This window comes from Vigna umbellata, chromosome 8 (assembly GCF_029865625.1).
Source record: "Vigna umbellata cultivar VRB3 chromosome 8, Vumbellata_1.0, whole genome shotgun sequence".
In the NCBI taxonomy this organism is placed as follows: domain Eukaryota; kingdom Viridiplantae; phylum Streptophyta; class Magnoliopsida; order Fabales; family Fabaceae; genus Vigna; species Vigna umbellata.
Window position 1 is genome coordinate 16437065 of NC_142172.1, and position 23592 is coordinate 16460656.

At 33.0% G+C, this 23592-nt stretch overlaps 1 protein-coding gene and 1 pseudogene across 1 annotated transcript; both read right to left on the reverse strand.

Annotated features, from left to right (window-relative positions):
- Nucleotides 1–5643: 5643 nt before the first annotated feature.
- LOC148194131 (uncharacterized) lies at nt 5644–17257 on the reverse strand. Its single transcript, XM_088097123.1, has 5 exons — nt 17241–17257; nt 16641–16799; nt 11406–13380; nt 10503–10679; nt 5644–5919 (listed from the first exon to the last, which is right to left on the reverse strand). The coding sequence occupies exons 1-5, from the start codon at nt 17255–17257 to the stop codon at nt 5644–5646; spliced, it is 2604 nt and encodes an 867-aa protein (XP_087953249.1).
- A 3945-nt stretch (nt 17258–21202) lies between these two features.
- On the reverse strand, nt 21203–23459 carry LOC124840165 (putative L-type lectin-domain containing receptor kinase S.5 pseudogene; annotated as a pseudogene).
- Between the last annotated feature and the right edge of the window lie 133 nt (nt 23460–23592).

A 23592-nucleotide genomic window follows, 5' to 3' on the forward strand; every position in this document is an offset into this window, starting at 1 on the left:
AAATATATTAGACATGCAAACAAACAAAACATAGTTTTTTCTTGGAAACTTGGTGGTGATTAGTATTCAAACTCAACAACCAAGAAACCAATATAATAGGTGGTTTTGGAACGTTATAAAGACAAATCTAACAGTTTTCTCATATGCATATATATTGTGAAAAGAAAATAGGAAAAAAGACTTCGAATGTCTTAGCTTTACGGAGACAAGTGTTTCTTAATCTGAGAGAAGGAAGAACACTTGAAGGGCAAAAATATTCAAAGCTTAAGGATTTTCAACAGTTTAGACATTTAAGCACAGAATTCCGATTCAAGAGGACGTGCATGATGAGGTTTTACGCTTTCATCCTAGTATTCAAATAAGAATATTAAAATGATAATTTAATAAGTCATGAAATTAAGGATTAAACAAAAATTTAATTTAAGTTTTTTAAACTTTCTAATAAACTAAAGGTATATTACAAAAATCTAACACCAAATCACACAAAAAATAATATTAAACTAATAATTATAACATAACAATTTTTTTAAAATATTTTTAACTTCAATCTACATATGCTGATAAATAAAATTAATAAAAAAGACATTAAATTAATATATTATAATAGTTAAAATATTTTTATATAATTACAATGATAAAATTATACTTATGATAATAAGTTAAAAAATAAAAATAAATATATAAAAAATCACCAAAATCATATTTTATACAAAAAAAAACAATAAATATATTAAAAGAAATAAAAGTATTAATTGTGTCTTAGAAACAATTTAATACATTATATAAGGTACAAACTTCATATATGATAAAAATAAAGCATCATTTTATTATTCACCCAAAAAAAATACAACGATGATAAGTTTTAACCAGTCAAACATTTTTTAATTAATATTTTTTTGAGTTAAATATATTTTTATTTTTTAAACTTGAATACAAAATTAAAATTAGTTTACTTTTCAAATTTTGATACATTGTTGAAAATCTCACATTCATCTATTAGAAATAAGATTAATTATATATATATATATATATATATATATATATATATATATATATATATATATATATATATATATATATATATCACATTGGATTTTAATTAAACATTTCCCATGATATCACACTCATAACTTATAATATATTTTAAAGAAATTTTATGTTTATTAAATCTATTTTTCTATATACTAATAAATATCTATTAATATCTTATCATACATATATATTTTAACATAAGGAAAAGTTTTGAATGCTTCACAATAACTAAAAATAAGATCAATTATAATAAATAAATAAATATCACCTTACAAAGTTTTGAAATGTTTTTATCTAAATTTATGAAATAAAATAATATTTAACTATTTTTTTTATTGAAGTCATGTATGGTGAACACATGAGGTGTCCGTTGCAATGTAAAAATCAAAGTCTCTAAGAAATATTTTTATTGTTATAATTAAAATATAAAAATATACCGAATCACTTATTAATTTATAGTTTATTATAAATAAAATATTGTATACTACATTTTTAGTATATTATGTATAGTTATCATTGAAATCGATAATATAAATTATCAATATATATTTTGTGATATTATGATTAAAAAATGGATATACCAAAGTATATATTAGGATATCTATTAAATAATTTATTGTAGGTTACATGTAGTTTATTCTCCTCATGTTTAAAGAACTAGAATTGTCACGTCCATATGAATAATTGCACACTCTTGATAATTTGACGTACAATTATTAATTCAGTGTAGTAAAACATAAATTTTATAAGTTGTTTTGTTGACTATCATGTGAGAGAATGTGCAAGTTTTACTTATTCTTTATGTTAATATGAACATGTATTCATATTAGAACATATTTTCATAAAATATTTTACACAATTCAAATAATTATGCACAAATTTTAGAGGTTTCAAATATATACAAAGTATACTACAATTTTAAAAAAAATCTTTTATTTATATATTAATTTAGATATGAAGAAAAATAATTGGGTGAATCAAAGCTCCCTTACATCCCTTCAAATTATTTTAGCTTAATTTATTTTATCCCACATTTTTTATATTTAAATTGTATGTGTTATCTACAAGTTACAAGTTGTTTAAGAGAAAATATTTTGAAGTGAGTAAATACTAATGAGATACTCTTATTTATACACTAATACAAAAACAACATACAATGTCGAATATTTTGGGACTTTCACGTTGAATTTGAGGCTAACGTCATATTGGAAGACGTTAAATTGACGTAAATTTTAAAAAATTGACGTAAATTTTAAAAAATTGACGTTAAAATAATGTCGAATTTTGTCAATATAGGATGTTAATCATTTTTTTTATTTTTTTAAATTAATTGTGATCCTTTTTTACAATTTTACTAGACCTCAAAAGCATAAACATAATAAATTTCAGTTTTTGGTATTTTATAAAGCACAAACTATGAACGTGTAGTGTACTATCAACAACAAACAACAATAACCAACAACAAACAAGTTCAATCAAATAACAACAACAAACAAGTTCAACCAAACAACAACAACAAACAAGTTCAACCAAACAACAACAACAAACAAGTTCAACCAAACAACAACAACAAACAAGTTCAACAAAAAAGCAACAAACAAGTTCAACAAATAAGTTCTTCAAAACGAAAATGAAAATTAACCTTTAAAAGGTGGGTTCGTCGGAATAAAGTGTCGTCACCAATGAAAGAGAAAGCAGAATGCGCCTATGAAGGACAAAAACACAAAAATAATCGGTCAAAACAAATGAAAATCATACATAAAGTAGTTAATTAAGATGCATTTGTATCAAATGAAAGAAAGATTACATGTGATGGTCGTCAAACTTCGTTCGAGAAAAGTTTGAAAAGAGAAGAGGGTCTCGCGCGCTAAGATAAAGTGAATGAATTTCCAATCTCGCATTCAAATTTTTATTGAATTCACTAACCTTTTGACATCTAACACTGGGGCATTCGACATTCAAACATCATTTTGTAATAGATCTCTTAGGATTTTGATAACAGCAATCAACTAATGCATCCAACCACTCCAATGCACATCACGTCGAAGCCCCATGCAGATTAGATGTTTTATTGATGATTTAAAAGAGAAAAGAAAAAAGAATTAAAAAGGGGAAACTTTTGGCTGACAAATAATACGTCGAAGCCCTTACAAGATTCGACGTATCATTGGTGGTTTAAAAGAAAAAAGAAAAAAAAATTAAAAAGGGGTAACTCTTTGGCTTATGGCTGAAAAATAGTACGTCAAAGCCCCTACAGAATTCGACGTATTATATGTGGTTTAAAAGGAAAAATAAAAAAGAATTAAAAAGGGGTTACTTTTTTGCTTCTCCTGACAAATAATACATTGAAGCTCCTACAAAATTCGACTTGTTTAAAGGAAAAAATAAAAAAGAATTAAAAAGGGGTGACTCTTTGGCTTTTGGCTGACATATATTACGTCAAAGCCCATATAGAATTCGATGTACTATTGGTGGTTTAAAGGAAAGAAGAAAAAGAATGACGCGCTGGTTTAAATAATTACCATCATAGAACATCGAATTGTATGGGCTTCGATGTTTTACAATTCTAAACGACGTCTAATAATTTCATTTATTTACAAAAATGTCACCGGTCATTTTTAACGTTGAATATTCATTGATTGAACGTTGAATGCGTGACGTTATATGTTGTTTTTGCATTATTGATATTGAAACAAATTGCAGTTGTAGATCTAAAAAATACACTATATATATTGACTTGTTCTTCTCTATATCAATTGGTTATGCTAGGTTTCCAATGTACCCAAAATCATTATACTAATGCAGTTTGTAGTGAAAGAAAATGACAATGGTTATGTTTGACAATACGCTTCGATTTTTGAATCGAAGTATATATTAGCGAGGTAAAAAGATGGTGACCTTTTGGCCTCATTTTCAACCGAGGTAATATAGTGAGAGTTTCTGCTTCGGTTCCCCAATGACCGAAGTAGAAAAGTAGAGAAAAGAAAATAGATGGGGGGTGAGGGAGAGGGGTTTTTGCCTCGGTTAAACCAAGGTAATAACATGGGTCTATGATAGTGATTCAAACAAGAACTGATGCCATAGCCCTTAACAATTTAAATTTGGTGTACCCTATTATAGAGGTTGTGGTTGAACCGAGACCTATACTCTATTTCTACCTCGGTTTTTGTTACAATCGAGGCCTATACTATGCGAGTTTTCTTAATAGCAGGTCTATTTTTGTGATATCCACAATCACAATGAAACAATATATTTACAACCCAGATTGAACATAACAATAAAATTTACAGCACATGTTTAAAGCATAATGTAAAAAGTCTAATAACTATAAATCAACTCAACTAATATGTGTTAATGTATTTTAAATCTTAATAACCACGCATTATTGTATAATTGATTAGATGTTTTGCAAGTGCCTTCCATAGTAAAGTAAGTGGCTTCTCAGGAATTGGATCAGGAGACTTGAATCTCTGTACAAGAGACATAATATTAATTAGTGTATATGAATTCCAAACAATGGAGAAAAACAAAATTCATTAAATCCAAATATTACCTTTTTCCCAGCCACTTGTAATATGGGCACGAATAATGTGTGTCATCCAATACATTACGTAGTGTTCGCACTCATATGACCGTCTTTGTCTATTACACTACAATATATCATCATAGTTATAAATAGTTAGTGAAAATCATTAGAACAAAAAAACTATAAGAAAGTATGGACCAAAATGTCAAACCTTGAAAGTCAACCATTTTACTATTAGTAGTTCATTTCTCGGACAACATCATATATGCTGCAAGGGAACTATTAAAAAAAGGCTTTAGCATTCATTTACATAACAAAGAAAGTCCAAACATTGAGGTTCTTATCAATCTACTTGCCTGAGAAGTTTGGGAGGAGACTTGTGTAATGAGCACAATCACACAGTAGTGTTCTCCGGTATGAAAAGAATAAGTAACTGCCAATGGTGTTTGAAATTGATCATAACTTAATTGTTATATATTAAAATCACAGATGGAACTTTGAAGTTAACAACAAACTCACTAGTACAGTAACTGCTAATGGCACCGGTTACTTTTCTTTATAGGCCCCGGTTCTACAATCGGGGCGTATACAAACGAGATAAAAAATAGTAGGTTTTATGCCTCGGTTGTTGGTCGAGTCAAAAAGAATAAGATTATGCCTCGGTTTTCAGGTAACCGAGGCAGTAACGTATTTTTTTTTTCAGCCGTCCTCAACCGTACTCAGTCGTTCTCAGCCGTTCAGCCATTTCGGGGTTCACAGCAAAAACAACAACATATCAGAAATGAACAACACAGAAGCTTCATAGCACAGTATACAACATCAACAAAAGACATCGTCAACAAAACAGAAGTTTCGCGGAGGCCGTCGCGACTGAAGATCGTTTCGCGTGCTCCAGATCGTGACGGTACCGGAGGCGGAGGCGACCCAGTCGCCGTTGGGGGAGAAACGCGCGATGGTGGCCGAGGCGGAGGCGACCCACTCGCCGTTGGGGGAGAAACGCACGATGCGGGCCAAGCCGGAGGCGACCCACTCGCCGTTGGTGGCCGAGGCGGAGGAGACGAACTCGCGCGAGGTTGAACGCTGATTTAGGGCTTCGCGATTTGGGCTTCGCGATCTGGAGTAGTGTCGGAGGCAGAGGCAGAGGCAGCAGTGACAGTGGCGCGGCGAGCCGTGGAAGTGGTGGAGGAACCCGCGACACAGAGGTCGCGATTTGGAGCGGCGGATGAAACCCTATTTCCGGCAGAGGCAACAGTGTCGGAGGCAGAGGCAGCAGTGACGGAACCCGCGACGCAGAGGCAGCCATGGAAGAGGTGGAGGAACCCGCGACGCAGAGGAAGAAGGAGAAGCTGAGGAAGGAGAAGCTGTGTGCGAAGACGCTAAGTGTAGAGTGTGGCAGCAGCGAAAATAAGCTTTTGCTTTGGCACCGGTTAAATGGCCAACCCGAGGTATAAAATGCTGGAAACCATCTACGATTTCGGTTCCAAATGAACCGATGCCTTTAAGTCTGACGTAGCAGGTAAAGTTGCAGGTGTAGCAGTGATATAGGCATCAGGTCTCAGATTAACCGGTGCAATATCGTTATTCTGTCTCGGGTCTTAGCTTAACCGAGGCATATATGTTAGTTTTATTTACGGTTCTTGTAACACCCGAATATTTTAAAGGGTATTACTGATAGTAGAGACTAAATTAATTTGATATCTCATATAAACAATCAAACTTTATTTCAATTACTTCAAAGTGCAATACCAAACTTACAAACTTTAAACAATATAGTCTTCACCATTGAAATTTCAACTTATAAATTTTACACAACATAATCTTCCCAATACAAATTTATTCTTTTAACAAAAAATCCCTGAAAGTTTTTCCCCGCATCTCTCTCATCTCTAAGCTTTTTCAACCGCATCTGCAACATTATCTAATCACATATAACATGAGTTATATGATCATAGTACAAACAAATAAGGGTAAGCCAACCATATCATAAAATCATTAAACTTGTAACAAAAATATTAAAATCAGGTATTTCTGCAATTGATAAAATATCATTATTCCGATGTCATTAATTCATCATTATCAAAATCATCTTTCTCATTTCCATAAATCTTACAAGTGTACCATGCTTACTCATGAAGCCTTATGGTCAGACCGCTCTCTGCCTGCTTCCTTAAGCCTCACTTACATACTATGTCTTACTTTCTGAAGCCTTATGGTCAGACCCCTCTCTGCCTGCTTCCAAAAATCTCAGGTGTTACTTTGCTCATACCAAACTCTCATGGTATAACTCGAACATACTACTCCCGGTAGTAAACATCATTTCATAAGTAATGATTTCTCATATCCACTCCAACATTTCATAAAAACCAACAATTCATACCCTCTTATCCACCTAACTCAATCATGTTCATTCTTTAATCATGAATTCATAATAACCCGTTTTGGTATCGATAAATTAAACACATTGCCAGATATCATGCTTCATATTATAAACTCATTTTGCCCATAACGAGTATAACTCAACATATTTTCACCAAACAAAGATCATGGATCAACCAAAATACATCAACATATCTTAGGAACTACATATTAAAGTATGGGCTCAATGTAATGATAAATAAAATATATATGAAATTTTTACCATGATAATATTATGCATCTACAATCAACTTGTTTTATTTTATTTTCATCCTAGTAGAGATTTTTCTTTACCCCAATTGGTCACCGGAGAGGACCCAGATGTCTGAACGCATCAAACTCACCTTCGACGCCAGCACATATGACTAGTCACAACTGACTGGACCAGGCCAGGGCTGCTCTATGATCAGGGATGTGCCAACTCAGGTTTTTAAGGTTCCTCTATCCTACCAACAAAGGGAGGCCTTCAATAATTAACAATTTATTTATTTAATTTATCTACCTTGTTTTCTTATGCTCTAAATCTTAAAATGCCTAATTTTACTTCCTCTCACAACAACCTCAAACACTGTATATATATTTAATACCCATATACAAACTATTACAGAACCCTTATTCCAAACCTTCCAACAAGATTAATTTCAGCCAACAAACTCATTCAATAAAATCATCACAATAAACATCCATAATAGAATTCATACAAGATAATTATAAACAATTAACAATAATAAAACATTACTATAAATGGTCATAGAAGAATACAATATTTGACAATCATAAAAATAATCTTAATATAAAAATTCATGGGGAAACAAGAAGTTGAATCTGGCAGAGCCGGTTAGACAACTTCTAATCCATCCATCAATACAATATAATTAAATAACAAGAACAATACATGTCTGGGGAAATAAGAAGTTGAATCTGGCAGAGCCGGTTAGACAACTTCTAATCCTTCCAAAAATGCAATAAAATAAATAAGTAAAGAAATAAATAGTTTGGGGAAACAAGAAGTTGAATCTGGCAGAGCCGGTTAGACAACTTCTAATCCTTCCAAAAATGTAATAAAATAAATACGGAAGGAAATAAAAAAAAATTTGGGGAATCAAGAAATTGAATCTGGCAGAGCCGGTTAGACAATTTCTAATCCTTCCAAAATACAATAAAAATAAATAAGGAAAACAATAAAATGTTTGGGGAAACAAGAAATTGAATCTGGCAGAGCCGGTTAGACAATTTCTAATCCTTCCAAAATACAATAAAAATAAATAAGGAAAACAATAAAATGTTTGGGGAAACAAGAAATTGAATCTGGCAGAGCCGGTTAGACAATTTCTAATCCTTCCAAAATAAAAAAATAAACCACTAATAACATACAATTGACATAACATAATCAATATCACATTTTACAATTATCACACTTGGATATTAACACACAAAAAAAACATATTCTCATTTAAAATTCAAAATCATACAGAAACAAAATACTCCATATTTAAGATTTAAAATCAGACAAAAGAAAAATATAGCATATTCAAGACTCAAGATAATACAAAAAGAAATACTCAAAGTTAGCTTCCCTTACCTCTATTCCAGACTTAGTTTCCTCTTCTCAAACCGTTCTCCGGAAACTTCCAGAATTTCCCCTCTTTAACTAGAATTTCCTCTAACTCTCTTCTCTCACAATTTCTCTAGAATTTTGGTGTAAATCTTCAGCCTCCCCCCCTTGGCTATTTATAGCCAAAAATTTTACTATTCATTTTTACTATTCATTTTTACTATTCACTTTTACTATTCATTTTTACTATTCAAAAATTATTTTTTTATTCACCATTCTTATCTCTGAATGATTACTTCTACGTGGAGTGTTCTCTTCCATAATTTATTTTAATATTTTTTTTTAACTATTCACTATTCACTATTCACTATTTACTATTTACTATTTACTATTCACTATTCACATTTCTAAAAAAAATCCTAAATAAGTTATCAAAAATTTGAAGCTCTCCCTCTAAAATTACTATAACTTTATATCCAAAAATTTACATTTTTCTATCCATTAAAATTATTATTACTAATAAAATGTTAAAATTTACTATTATAAATTTTTTTTTTCATGGATCTTACATTTTAACATACAAATATTTTCAAGGATCTTACAATCTCCCCAACAACAATTATTTTCGCCCTCGAAAATTATTTATTTAAACAAAGACTATTTAACAAAAAAAAATTACTTACAAAAGAGATATGGATATTCCTTTATCATAAATTCTTCTAATTCCCAAGTCATTTCCTGTGTGTCTTCATTCCAAAGTACCTTTACCGTGCGAATATCCTTCCCTCTTAACTTTTTCATTTGAACATCTAGTATACGCACTGGGCCAACTTCCATTGTTAAATTTTTCTTGACCTGAATTTCATCAACTTCTAACACATGCTTTGGATCTGGAATATACTTCCTCAGTTGGGATACATGAAAAACGTTATGCAAATATGTCAATCGAGGTGGTAGTGCTATCTCATAAGCCACTGGCCCAATCTTTTTGAGAATTTGATACGGTCCGAGAAATTTTGGTGTCAGTTTCCTCATCTTGATAGCTCTCCCGACTCCTGTAGTTGGCGTTACTCGTAAGAATACATGATCTCCTTCTTCAAATTCTAACGGTCTTCTTCTTTTGTCGGCATATGACTTTTGTCTACTTTGAGTTGCTTTCATCCGATCTTGGACTAATTTTATTTTTTCTGTGGTTTGTTGTAATAGCTCGGGTCCCACTGTCAGTGCTTCCCCATCTTGAAACCAACACAACGGTGTTCTACATCTTCTTCCATATAAAGCTTCATATGGTGGCATACCAATACTGGAATGATAACTGTTGTTGTAAGTAAATTCTACTAATGGTAATATCTCATTCCAACTTCCAAGATGATCTAATACACAAGTTCTCAGCAAATCCTCCAAAGATTGAATAGTCCTTTCTGTTTGACCATCAGTCTGAGGGTGATAAGCCGAACTCATCTTCAATTGTGTTCCCAGAGCCTTCTGTAGCGTCTGCCAAAACCTTGAAGTAAACCTTGGATCTCTGTCTGACACAATGCTTGTAGGTATGCCATGCAACCTCACTACTTCCCCGATGTATAACTCCGTCAGCTTTTCTAGTGACATACGTTGATTAATAGGCAAAAAGTGAGCGCTCTTGGTTAGTCTATCAACGATAACCCAGATAGAATCGTGACCTTTTGATGATTTTGGTAAATGTGTTACAAAGTCCATCGAGATACTGTCCCACTTCCATTGAGGAATGTCTAACTGTCGTAACATCCCTCCCGATTTTTGATGCTCCACTTTTGCTTTTTGACACACCAAGCAGGCTGCTACAAACTCGGCCACATCCCTCTTCATTCCATTCCACCAAAATGACTCTTTCAGGTCCTTATACATCTTAGTCATACCTGGATGTATGCTAAGACGACTTTTATGGCCTTCGTCTAAAAATAAATGTTTTAATTCACTCTTTGCAGGGATACACACTCTGTTTTTAAATCGAAGTATGCCATCTTTACTTAGAACGAACTCCTTAGCTTGATCGGTGTCCAACAACCTGATCTTTTGCTGCAACTCTTGATCCATCGACTGCTCAACCTTCACTTGTTCTAAGAAGTCACTAGTGATTACTAAATGACTACACCATATGTGATCTGGGTTTAACTGCAACCCCAAGTTCATATCACGTAACTTTTCTAACAGTTCTAATTCCTTCACCATCATCGTTGTTATCTGAGCTTGTCTCCTACTCAATGCATCTGCCACCACATTGGCTTTTCCTGGGTGATATAAAAGCTCGAAGTCATAGTCCTTCATATATTCCATCCATCTTCTTTGTCGCATGTTCAATTCCTTTTGATCGAACAAATACTTTAGACTCTTATGGTCACTAAAAACTTGGAAACTTGCCCCATAGAGGTAGTGTCTCCATGTCTTTAATGCAAATACTACTGCTGCAAGTTCGATGTCATGCGTTGGGTAGTTCTTCTCATGCGCTTTTAACTGCCTAGATGCATAAGCTACAGGTCTCCTTCCTTGCATTAGAACGCACCCCAATCCTTGATATGACGCATCGCAGTACACCTCAAAAGATTTGCTAGAGTCTGGAATGATTAATACTGGTGCTGACGTTAGTCGTTGCTTCATATTTTCAAAACTGGCTTCGCACTTGTCAGTCCACAGAAATGGTTGATCTTTACGAGTTAACTGAGTTAGAGGACCTACAATCTTGGAAAACCCTTCGACAAAACGTCGGTAATAACCGGCTAATCCTACAAAACTTCGTACTTCAGTTACAGTTTTCGGCCGCTCCCACTTTAGCACAGCTTCCACTTTTGCTGGATCCACTGAGATTCCTTGAGCAGAAATCACATGACCCAAAAATTGTACTTTCTCTATCCAGAACTCACACTTTGATAGTTTCCCATACAGTTGATGTTTTCTTAAAATTTCCAACGCCACCCTCAAGTGTTCTGCATGCTTTTCCTTATTCTCTGAATAGATAAGAATATCGTCGATAAATACTACCACGAACTTATCTAAACATGACCGAAATATTCTGTTCATGTAGTCCATAAAAATCGCTGGGGCATTCGTCACACCAAACGGCATTACCACGTACTCAAAGTGTCCATAGCGAGATCTGAAAGCCGTCTTTTGTACATCTTCCGTCTTGACAAGAATCTGATGGTAACCAGATCTGAGATCAATTTTTGAAAACACCTCTGCTCCTCTCAACTGATCTAATAGATCATCGATTCTTGGCAAAGGATATTTGTTCTTTATTGTAACCTTGTTCAACTGTCGATAATCCACGCACAACCTTGAACTTCCATCCTTCTTCTTCACCAGCAATACAGGAGCTCCCCATGGAGACACACTTGGACGGATAAACTTCTTCTCCAACAGATCTTCGATTTGCTTTTTCAACTCTGCTAGTTCGGCAGGAGCCATTCTGTATGGAGCCATAGAAACCGGGCCAGCTCCGGGCACTAGATCTATTGTGAAATCGATCTCTCGACTAGGTGGTAAACCTGGCACTTCTTCTGGAAAAACATCAACATATTCTTCTACCACAGGTATTCCGATGATTTGTTCTTCAGTATTCTCTCTTTTCTCCTGAGCTAACACCACATAGCAGGTAGCTCCATCTTTGATATCCTTCGCAGCGACTCGAGTTGAGCTTAGTTCTAAATTGTTCAAATTTAGAAACTCTATCTTTTGTTTCCCACAATCAATAAGAACGTGATTGGCAGTCAACCAATCCATTCCTAAAATAATGTCTAGATTTTGAAGGGGTAAGCAGATCAAGTTCACTTTGAACTTGCGTCCTGCAATTTGGATCGGGCATCCGACACAGACTGAACTGGTCGTAACTGGTCCCGATGCTGGTGTAGAAACTACTAATTCACACCCTAGATCAAGCATCGGTAATCCGAGTCTTTCTAGACATGCTAGGGATATAAAGGAGTGTGTGGCTCCAGAGTCAAACAAAACATATACGCATTCTCCTAACAGCATACAGGTGTGTAAGATTAATGTACCTGGCTTAGTAGCCTCTTCTGCAGACATTGCGAATACTCTTCCTGTTGCCCGGGGCTTTACTTCAGCAGAATCTTGTTGTTGTGGTTCTCCCACCTTCTTTTTCTTTGGACAGACATTAGCAAAGTGTCCCGGATCATTGCAGATGAAACATCTCTTCCCTTCAATTCTTTCCCCAGTAAGTTTAGGGCAGTCACGTCTGAAATGTGCCCCTCCACACTCAAAACACTTCACTGTTCCTCGATATGATAATTGTGGTTTTTCATAAGGTTTCTTGTTGAATTTCATTGAAGATTCTCCCTTTGCAAGTCTGGAAACTCTACTTGGATCAAACTCCAACAATTCTATCATTCTGGCTTTCTCTACCAATGCTGGAAACTCTTGTATTTCCAATGGCATAAGTACCTTCTTCAGTTCATGCCTTAGTCCTCCCTCGAATTTTCGACATCTCCATTCTTCTGTGATATTCTGAGTATAAAACCTCGAGAGATAATTAAATTTTACTACGTACTCTTGTACTGATAACCTTCTTTGTTGTAAGGTCAGAAACTCCGCCTCCCTTGCAAATTTTGCACTGTTTGGAAAATATTTTTCCAAGAACCTTATCTTAAAGTTCTCCCAATTCACAGTCTCACCACGAACCGTCATCAACTGTTGCATACTTTCCCACCAATATTCAGCCTCACCCACCAAAAGAAATGATGCATAAGTTAATTTTTGTTCTTCTGAGCAAGTTATTACCCGAAAAATCTTCTCGTTCTGCCTTAGCCAAGAGTCAGCCTCATCAGGAGTAGCCTCCCCATTAAATTTAGTTGGATCATGCCTTAAGAAGTCATTCAAGCTAGAATGATTTTGAGGTACTTGATCAACTTGTTGTTGCTGCATCTTTGTCGAGTTTAAATGATTTCTTCAAAAAGATAACAATACAATTTAGCATATGATATCAATTTCCTCCAAATAGTCATTTTCATCATAACCATTAATAGTTTTACTAAGAATAATAATTTCACTCCCCATAGTCCCAAAATACTTTCGAAAACCATTGCTCTGATACCATAATGTAACACCCGAATATTTTAAAGGGTATTACTGATAGTAGAGACTAAATTAATTTGATATCTCATATAAACAATCAAACTTTATTTCAATTACTCAAAGTACAATACCAAACTTACAAACTTTAAACAATATAGTCTTCACCATTGAAATTTCAACTTATAAATTTTACACAACATAATCTTCCCAATACAAATTTATTCTTTTACAAAAATCCCTGAAAGTTTTTCCCCGCATCTCTCTCATCTCTAAGCTTTTTCAACCGCATCTGCAACATTATCTAATCACATATAACATGAGTTATATGATCATAGTACAAACAAATAAGGGTAAGCCAACCATATCATAAAATCATTAAACTTGTAACAAAAATATTAAAATCAGGTATTTCTGCAATTGATAAAATATCATTATTCCGATGTCATTAATTCATCATTATCAAAATCATCTTTCTCATTTCCATAAATCTTACAAGTGTACCATGCTTACTCATGAAGCCTTATGGTCAGACCGCTCTCTGCCTGCTTCCTTAAGCCTCACTTACATACTATGTCTTACTTTCTGAAGCCTTATGGTCAGACCCCTCTCTGCCTGCTTCCAAAATCTCAGGTGTTACTTTGCTCATACCAAACTCTCATGGTATAACTCGAACATACTACTCCCGGTAGTAAACATCATTTCATAAGTAATGATTTCTCATATCCACTCCAACATTTCATAAAAACCAACAATTCATACCCTCTTATCCACCTAACTCAATCATGTTCATTCTTTAATCATGAATTCATAATAACCCGTTTTGGTATCGATAAATTAAACACATTGCCAGATATCATGCTTCATATTATAAACTCATTTTGCCCATAACGAGTATAACTCAACATATTTTCACCAAACAAAGATCATGGATCAACCAAAATACATCAACATATCTTAGGAACTACATATTAAAGTATGGGCTCAATGTAATGATAAATAAAATATATATGAAATTTTTACCATGATAATATTATGCATCTACAATCAACTTGTTTTATTTTATTTTCATCCTAGTAGAGATTTTTCTTTACCCCAATTGGTCACCGGAGAGGACCCAGATGTCTGAACGCATCAAACTCACCTTCGACGCCAGCACATATGACTAGTCACAACTGACTGGACCAGGCCAGGGCTGCTCTATGATCAGGGATGTGCCAACTCAGGTTTTTAAGGTTCCTCTATCCTACCAACAAAGGGAGGCCTTCAATAATTAACAATTTTATTTAATTTATCTACCTTGTTTTCTTATGCTCTAAATCTTAAAATGCCTAATTTTACTTCCTCTCACAACAACCTCAAACACTGTATATATTTAATACCCATATACAAGCTATTACAGAACCCTTATTCCAAACCTTCCAACAAGATTAATTTCAGCCAACAAACTCATTCAATAAAATCATCACAATAAACATCCATAATAGAATTCATACAAGATAATTATAAACAATTAACAATAATAAAACATTACTATAAATGGTCATAGAAGAATACAATATTTGACAATCATAAAAATAATCTTAATATAAAAATTCATGGGGAAACAAGAAGTTGAATCTGGCAGAGCCGGTTAGACAACTTCTAATCCATCCATCAATACAATATAATTAAATAACAAGAACAATACATGTCTGGGGAAATAAGAAGTTGAATCTGGCAGAGCCGGTTAGACAATTTCTAATCCTTCCAAAATGCAATAAAATAAATAAGTAAAGAAATAAATAGTTTGGGGAAACAAGAAGTTGAATCTGGCAGAGCCGGTTAGACAACTTCTAATCCTTCCAAAAATGTAATAAAATAAATACGGAAGGAAATAAAAAAAAATTTGGGGAATCAAGAAATTGAATCTGGCAGAGCCGGTTAGACAATTTCTAATCCTTCCAAAATACAATAAAAATAAATAAGGAAAACAATAAAATGTTTGGGGAAACAAGAAATTGAATCTGGCAGAGCCGGTTAGACAATTTCTAATCCTTCCAAAATACAATAAAAATAAATAAGGAAAACAATAAAATGTTTGGGGAAACAAGAAATTGAATCTGGCAGAGCCGGTTAGACAATTTCTAATCCTTCCAAAATAAAAAAAATAAACCACTAATAACATACAATTGACATAACATAATCAATATCACATTTTACAATTATCACACTTGGATATTAACACACAAAAAAAACATATTCTCATTTAAAATTCAAAATCATACAGAAACAAAATACTCCATATTTAAGATTTAAAATCAGACAAAAGAAAAATATAGCATATTCAAGACTCAAGATAATACAAAAAGAAATACTCAAAGTTAGCTTCCCTTACCTCTATTCCAGACTTAGTTTCCTCTTCTCAAACCGTTCTCCGGAAACTTCCAGAATTTCCCCTCTTTAACTAGAATTTCCTCTAACTCTCTTCTCTCACAATTTCTCTAGAATTTTGGTGTAAATCTTCAGCCTCTCCCCCTTGGCTATTTATAGCCAAAAATTTTACTATTCATTTTTACTATTCATTTTTACTATTCACTTTTACTATTCATTTTTACTATTCAAAAATTATTTTTTTATTCACCATTCTTATCTCTGAATGATTACTTCTACGTGGAGTGTTCTCTTCCATAATTTATTTTAATATTTTTTTTTTAACTATTCACTATTCACTATTCACTATTTACTATTTACTATTTACTATTCACTATTCACATTTCTAAAAAAAATCCTAAATAAGTTATCAAAAATTTGAAGCTCTCCCTCTAAAATTACTATAACTTTATATCCAAAAATTTACATTTTTCTATCCATTAAAATTATTATTACTAATAAAATGTTAAAATTTACTATTATAAATTTTTTTTTTTCATGGATCTTACATTTTAACATACAAATATTTTCAAGGATCTTACAGTTCTGCCACCGCGCTTTTATACGCTTCGGGTTTACTTAAACCGAAGCGTATATAGCGATTTTAAATCCCCATTTTTTACTAGTGACTTCACTTACCCAGATATACAAGGGACAGAATATATGTCATTCCCCCTTCGAAAGTTGCCGATGAGGTATGTTTGGATGTCATCAAATTTATTTCCTTCGTGAGTGTCTTGGGGATCAATGAACCCATAAACATCATTGTACCCCAAATTGTTACTACCAAATATATAACTGAAATAAAAAATTACATTTGATATAAGTAACTTTATATGTAAATCAATTTTATATAAATAATTGCTCATAGACTTGCATCATCCATAGTTGAATTAATGTAATATTCAACTCTTCTTTTCTCGACGCAAGTTATGTGACATTTTGCTTATGCAAGTACAATGAGATTTCAGAGCCTCTCCCAAATACATGTTAAGAAATGGACTTTAAGCCTAACTCATCCCCACAAAACCGGCTTGTAAGGTGAGGTTTGCACCCACTTATATATTATAAATTGGCCTTATCTGTAGTCGATGTGAGAGTTCCAACACCCCTCACGTCGAGGTATAGACATAATCTCGAGCGTGAGACTAGACATTAATGGGTGGTTCGATAACGGCCCGATAGCGGGTGGAACAACATGCCCAACAAACAACAAATATTGCTAGGATAAGCTCTAACCATATATCTGATACCATGTTAAGAAGTGACTTTAAGCCTAACTCATCTCACAAAATCGGCTTGTAAGGTGAGGTTTGCACCCACTTATATATAATAAATTGGCCTTATTTTTAGTCGATGTGGGGGTTCCAACAATACATTAGGATCATATTGAACCATCATCGACTTATCTGCAATGATGTCACAAAGTTTGTGTAATGCATCAAGAAGATTGTCCTCAGATAAACAAATTTTCTTCTCTCCATGCGTCTATTATTACGTGAAAAAATATGATAAGTTTCGACATCAATAACATGTAAACATTAAAATTGAAAAGTTTAAGGTAAGAGTCAATACCGAGAATTAGAAATAGAACCAACCAAATGTTTAGGCCAAGTGATAAAAGATTGGAATGTCTATGTCACAATAAAAATCTTATATGTTGGTAGAGGAACTGAGACATCTGGCATAATCATGTCGTCTACTAATACCTTGACTTTATCATCTTGTAGCTCTATATAGAATTACAAGTTTAAGTAGCTTGATTGTGTAATTGTGTAGAAAGTTGGGTTATATATATTTTAATATCTCTTATGCAAAGGTTTGGAACGAAATTACACGAATGATATAAAACATAAAACTTTTCAACTATATTTCGGCTTTGCCACTAAAGGAATAAATATATGCACGCTGGAAGAATGAATCTTGAAAAGAAGGGAATGGATCTTGTTATACCAAAAAGTGTGATATCACCCTTTATTCAAAAAAAATATTATTTTATGTCAATATAATTTCCTAAGAATATTTGTTTAAAGGTCAAAATCTCTGTAAATAAACATGTCGGACTAAACAATTCATTCTCTTTCGGAAACATCTTTTGTTGTCCAGTCAAATATATTAGACGGGAGGAAACAATAGCATCATGCAAACAAACAAAACATTGTTTTTTCTTGGAAACTTGGTGGTGATTAGTATTCAAACTCAACAACCAAGAAACCAATATAATAGGTGGTTTTCTGACGCTTTAAAGACAAATCTAATAGGCCAGTTTTCTCATATGCATATATTGTGAAAAGAGGAAAAAAGACCTTGAATGTCTTAGCCGTAAGGAGACAAGTGGTTGTTGATATGAAAGAAGAACGAACACTTGAAGGGCAACAAAATTCAAACTAAAGGATTTTGAACAGTTTATAGATTTAAGCATAGAATTCCGATTGAAGAGAGGGATGTGCATGATTAAGTTTTGCTATTCATCTAGTAAGAGAAAAATCATAATATATAATTATGAAAGAAAAATATTGAAATATCATGTGTCTTAGAAATAAGTCATGAAATTGGACAGCTTTAACATACGTTAGGTTTTCACTAGTGGAAAAACAGCTTATAACGTCACGCGTTTAACGTCTAATCACTAAATAACCATCGTTAAAAATGACCCGTGACAATTTTGTAAATAAATGCAATTATTAAATGTCGTTTAGAATTATAATTCGACGTAAGACGATATAAAATGTCGAATACCTCAGCATTAGATGTCAAAAGACCAGTGAATTCAATAAAAATTTGAGCGGGAGATTGAAAATTCATTCCCTTTATCTTAGCGCGCGAGACCCTCTTCTCTGCTCAAAATTTTTTCGAACGAAGTTTGACGACCATCACATGTAATCTTTCTTTCATTTGATACAAATGCATGTTAATTAACTACTTTAGGTATGATTTTCGTTTGTTTTCACCGATTATTTTCGTGTTCTTGTCCTTCATAGGCGCATTTTTCTTTCTCTCTCACTGGTGGCAACACTTTACTCCGATGAACCCACCTTTTAAAGGTTAGTTTTCGTTTTCGTTTTGAAGAACTTATTTGTTAAACTTGTTTGTTGTTTTTTTGTTGAATTTGTTTGTTGTTGTTTGGTTGAACTTGTTTGTTGTTGTTTGATTGAACTTATTTGTTGTTTGTTATTGTTATTTGTTGTCGATCCTATATTATCGTTGATAGTTATGCTTTTCAGGTTTCGTAAAGTTGTTAAAAAGGATTACAATTAATTAAAAAAAATAAAAAAAATTGATTAACATCGTTCAAAATTCGATGTTAAATTAACGTCGTATATTGACAAAATTCGACGTTAAATTAATGTCAAATTTTGTAAATTCGACCTCAATTTAACGTCTCCCGATATGATGTTCTCGAATTCGACGTGAAAGGACAAAAACATTCGACGTTGTACGTTGTTTTTGTACTAATGTTTCTAATAAATTAAAAATGTATTACAAAAGTATAAATCAATGTCACTTAAACCAAATTGCATAAAAAATAAATATTAAACTAATAATAATTCAAATTTAGAATATTTTTTTAACTTCAACCTATATTATATGGTGATAAAAAAAATATATGACAAAAATACTATATTATTATATTATAGTAAATGAAATCTTTATATAATTACATTGATAAAATTATAATTATGATAATGAGTTAAAAAATAAAAATAATTATATAAAATTATTAAAATTGTATTCTATACAATAAAAATAAACAACAAATAAAAATATTAAAAGAAAGTAAAAAATGATTATTGTGTATTTTAGAAACAATTTGCTACATGAATAAATGAAATTGTACCATGAATAAATGAAATTGTACAATGAAAACTGAATGTGTAATTAGGCATATGATAAAATGGAAAAATAACTTGAAAAATCTAAGAAAACTTTTCAAATATCAAGTTAGTCAAACTTTTGAAAAATAATAAATTTTTTTTAGTAAAATAACAGTTCTTCAAACAAACAAAAATGAAAGTTCAAAGAAAATAAGTTTCTTATATTACCTAACGAAAGCGTTTATGTGTTTGACCATTTAAAATTAAGAATTAAACATTATCATGTAAAAAAACATTAAAAGATAGTAAAAATATTCCAATTTTGTTGTAATTGATGATACGTTGTTTGAACATAAGTGCATAAAGATTGTGATAAGAGGAGAAGTACCACATAGATGTAAGTAGAGTCGACGGATACATGACAATCTAAACAACTAGAAGGGAGAAAGAAATAATGTGTAACGAAAGAAAAAAATTATAAAACTAAAGACTAAAAATAATATATATATATTATATATATAATATATATAATATATATATATATATATATATATATATATTTATTTAAATGGAAATAAGATGAAAATAGAATAGGTATTAGAGCCAATATAGAGGTGAGAATCATAGGAATATGTATATATACAATCCTATTTTCATACTCAATGAAAAAAAATTGGATATTATCTAAAAGAACTAGAAAAGAAAAAAAGAATTATAAAACTAAATATTAAGAGAATAATTTATATATAATATATATATATATATATATATATATATATATATATATATATATATATATATATATATATATATATATATATATATATATATATATGTTACCTGATAACTATATGTGTATTTATCCAAATAACTAGAAAAGAGAAAAGAATAATATCGTAACGAATGAAAAATAAGATTATAAAACTAAAAGATGAAAAAAAGGTTCTTTAATTATGAATTAGTTCACAAAATAATCAAACAAAATAACTTCAATTAGTAGACAATAACTTCAACTGTTACATAAAATAAACAAAAGTTCTTTAATTATGAATTAGTTAAATCACTGTTCCAAATCCCTTTGAATACTAGCTCAAACAATGATTCATCTATTACATAACATAGTATCTATACTCATTCCGTCCTATTTGTTTATTACATTACAATATTAAATACTTACATAATTAATAATTTTAATTGAAAACCATTATAATAAAAAAAAGTAGACAATTTTAAGTGGCAGCTGAGTTTTTGTAATCTTTTAGTTTGTCTTTCAATATATTATATCCGGAATATGAACTAAACAAAACAATAAGATACTCCCCAAACTTATAGCTTTAATTGTTATCAAGTAAAAGATAATTTGGCGAATAAAGACATATAGTCGTAACAATTGAGAAGCAACTATATACATAATTGAATGAAACATAAGATTACACAAGAATGGTTCACCAAGAATATTGGGTGTTGTGTACGTATTTACATATAAAAGCTAAAAGCTAAGAAGATCTACGAATCCAAGAATGGTTCACAATCTTCAACTAATCAGGATAATCTTGATTAGTTCTCAGGTTTCTAAAAACGATTTCATCATCTTCCAGTGATTTCAGTGAAAGGAGTGATAGTTCCCTGGATGAGGGAGCTATCTTCAGCATCTTTGAAGGATGGAGGCATAGCAGGCCACATAAAAACTGGTCTTTCCTTAGGCACTTCAGGTGGAGCTGCTTCCCCATTCAGAACCTGAAGAACTGTTCTCATCGATGGTCTTTTGTGTGGATTTGGATGGCAGCAAGCCAAACCAAGAACAAGAACGCAGTTCACCTCTTCCTCCACAATCTCCTCCTTCTTCAACCTTGCATCAACACCACCAACTACTTTTCCCTTCCCATACAAATCCCACACCCAATACACAATGCTGTTCTTGTAGTCATCCTGTGAATACACATTCCCTGGCCTCTTTCCACACACTACTTCCAACACAAGAACCCCAAATGCATACACATCTGTCTCCACCGTTGCCCTCCCAGTCAGGAAGGTTTCTGGGGCCATGTACCCGGGTGTGCCTGCAATCTCTTTTGTAGAGTGATGCGTTTCATTTCTCTGCTGAATTGTTCTAGCCAATCCAAAGTCTCCAAGCTTGGCATTGTAATCTGAGTCCAGCATTATGTTGCTGCCCTTGATGTCTCTGTGGAGAACTCTTCTCTCACACCCATCGTGAAGGTAGTCAAGTGCTTGAGCCACCCCATGAATCACTCTTCGCCTAGTTTCCCAGTCCAATGTTATAGAATACCCTCCTTCAAAGTCATAATTATTACCACAATCTTTGTCACCAAATAGGTACTTGTCTAGGCTTCCATTAGGCATGAACTCGTACACAAGGAGAAGCTCTCTATTCTCGTAGCACCAACCAGTGAGTTTCACCAAATTTCTATGGTGAAGGCTTCCGATTGTTGTCACTTCTGCTAAAAACTCTTGCTTCCCTTGGCGTGAGTTTTTGGAAACTCTCTTTACAGCTACCTCTTTATTTTCCAGTAGCCCCTTATACACAGTTCCAAACCCGCCTTGTCCAAGCTTGTTTTGAAGGCTGAATCCACCAGTTGCTTTCGTTAGTTCCCTTAGCTTATACTTCTTTGGAGCCATAGTGGAATATTTAATCTGATCCTCTATCCTTGGATATGCATCTTCTGGCCCCTCCATATGGCGAATCTTTTGCCAGCGCAAGAAAAAGATCACCAACCCACCAATGATAATTAAAACAATCACGATTGGAACGCCAACATAAACCACCCACAAGAGACTTTTGTCATCATCCCTAATATCATCCCCGCTGAAATCCCACGATCTGACACAGTTCCGCTCCGTGTAGTTACTTGTTGAGGCCGAGAAGCCAATGTAAACCTCCTTTTGAAGAAAGGAAGACAAATTAAGAGGTGGAGATACCAAGAGGGTCTCCATGGATTCTTCAGAAGTTCCACTCATGGCACCAAAAACTGATATTGTGTCATTGATGTACTGAATGTGAAATTTGACATCTTGACCTGAAGATAGATTGAGCCGATTGTTCATTAACGAAACCTGTTGGATGGAGTTGATGCTGTTTATGTTGATGCCAACGTGATTGTCAGGGCCATCTTCTGTGAAACTGTGTCTTGTGTCAAACTCCACGGCTAGAATACCAGGCTGTGAAGTTCCATTGGAAGTAGCATTTACAATACCAAGCCATTGTCCATCACTGTTTTCTGGGACAGTCCTATCTGAAGTTAAGATAAAGGCCAAGCCTTCACCACCAGGAGAAGTTTCCGGAGTGATTCTGAGCACAAAAGTGGTGTTGAAGGAAGCTATTTGATTTTGGTTATTCTTCTGTTTCCAAAGTTGGTATGGCTTACTGTAGAGAGCACGTCCAGAATAATTCTCTATAGAATTACGATTATCAAGGGTTACTTGGATGGCATCTAAGAATATTCTTGATCTCCCGAGCAGCAGTAGATTAGAGTCATCTGGGAAGGAAGGGAAGTTGAACTGAAAACAGGTAACTTTGGTAAGAGCAACGGTAACAAAGAAGAGTGTTGCTGCATATTGATATTTGACTATCCAAGGGATTTGCATATTTCCGTTTTGAAAAGGCAAAGAGTGGCTTGATTTTTGAAGGGTCGCCAAAAAGGGATTAATTGAAGGCCTATTCTGAGTTCTAAAATGTTTATGATGCATCATTCCTTTGTTTATATAAATCATGTATATATACTTGGGTAGGGTCAATTGATTTTTTTATAATTATATAA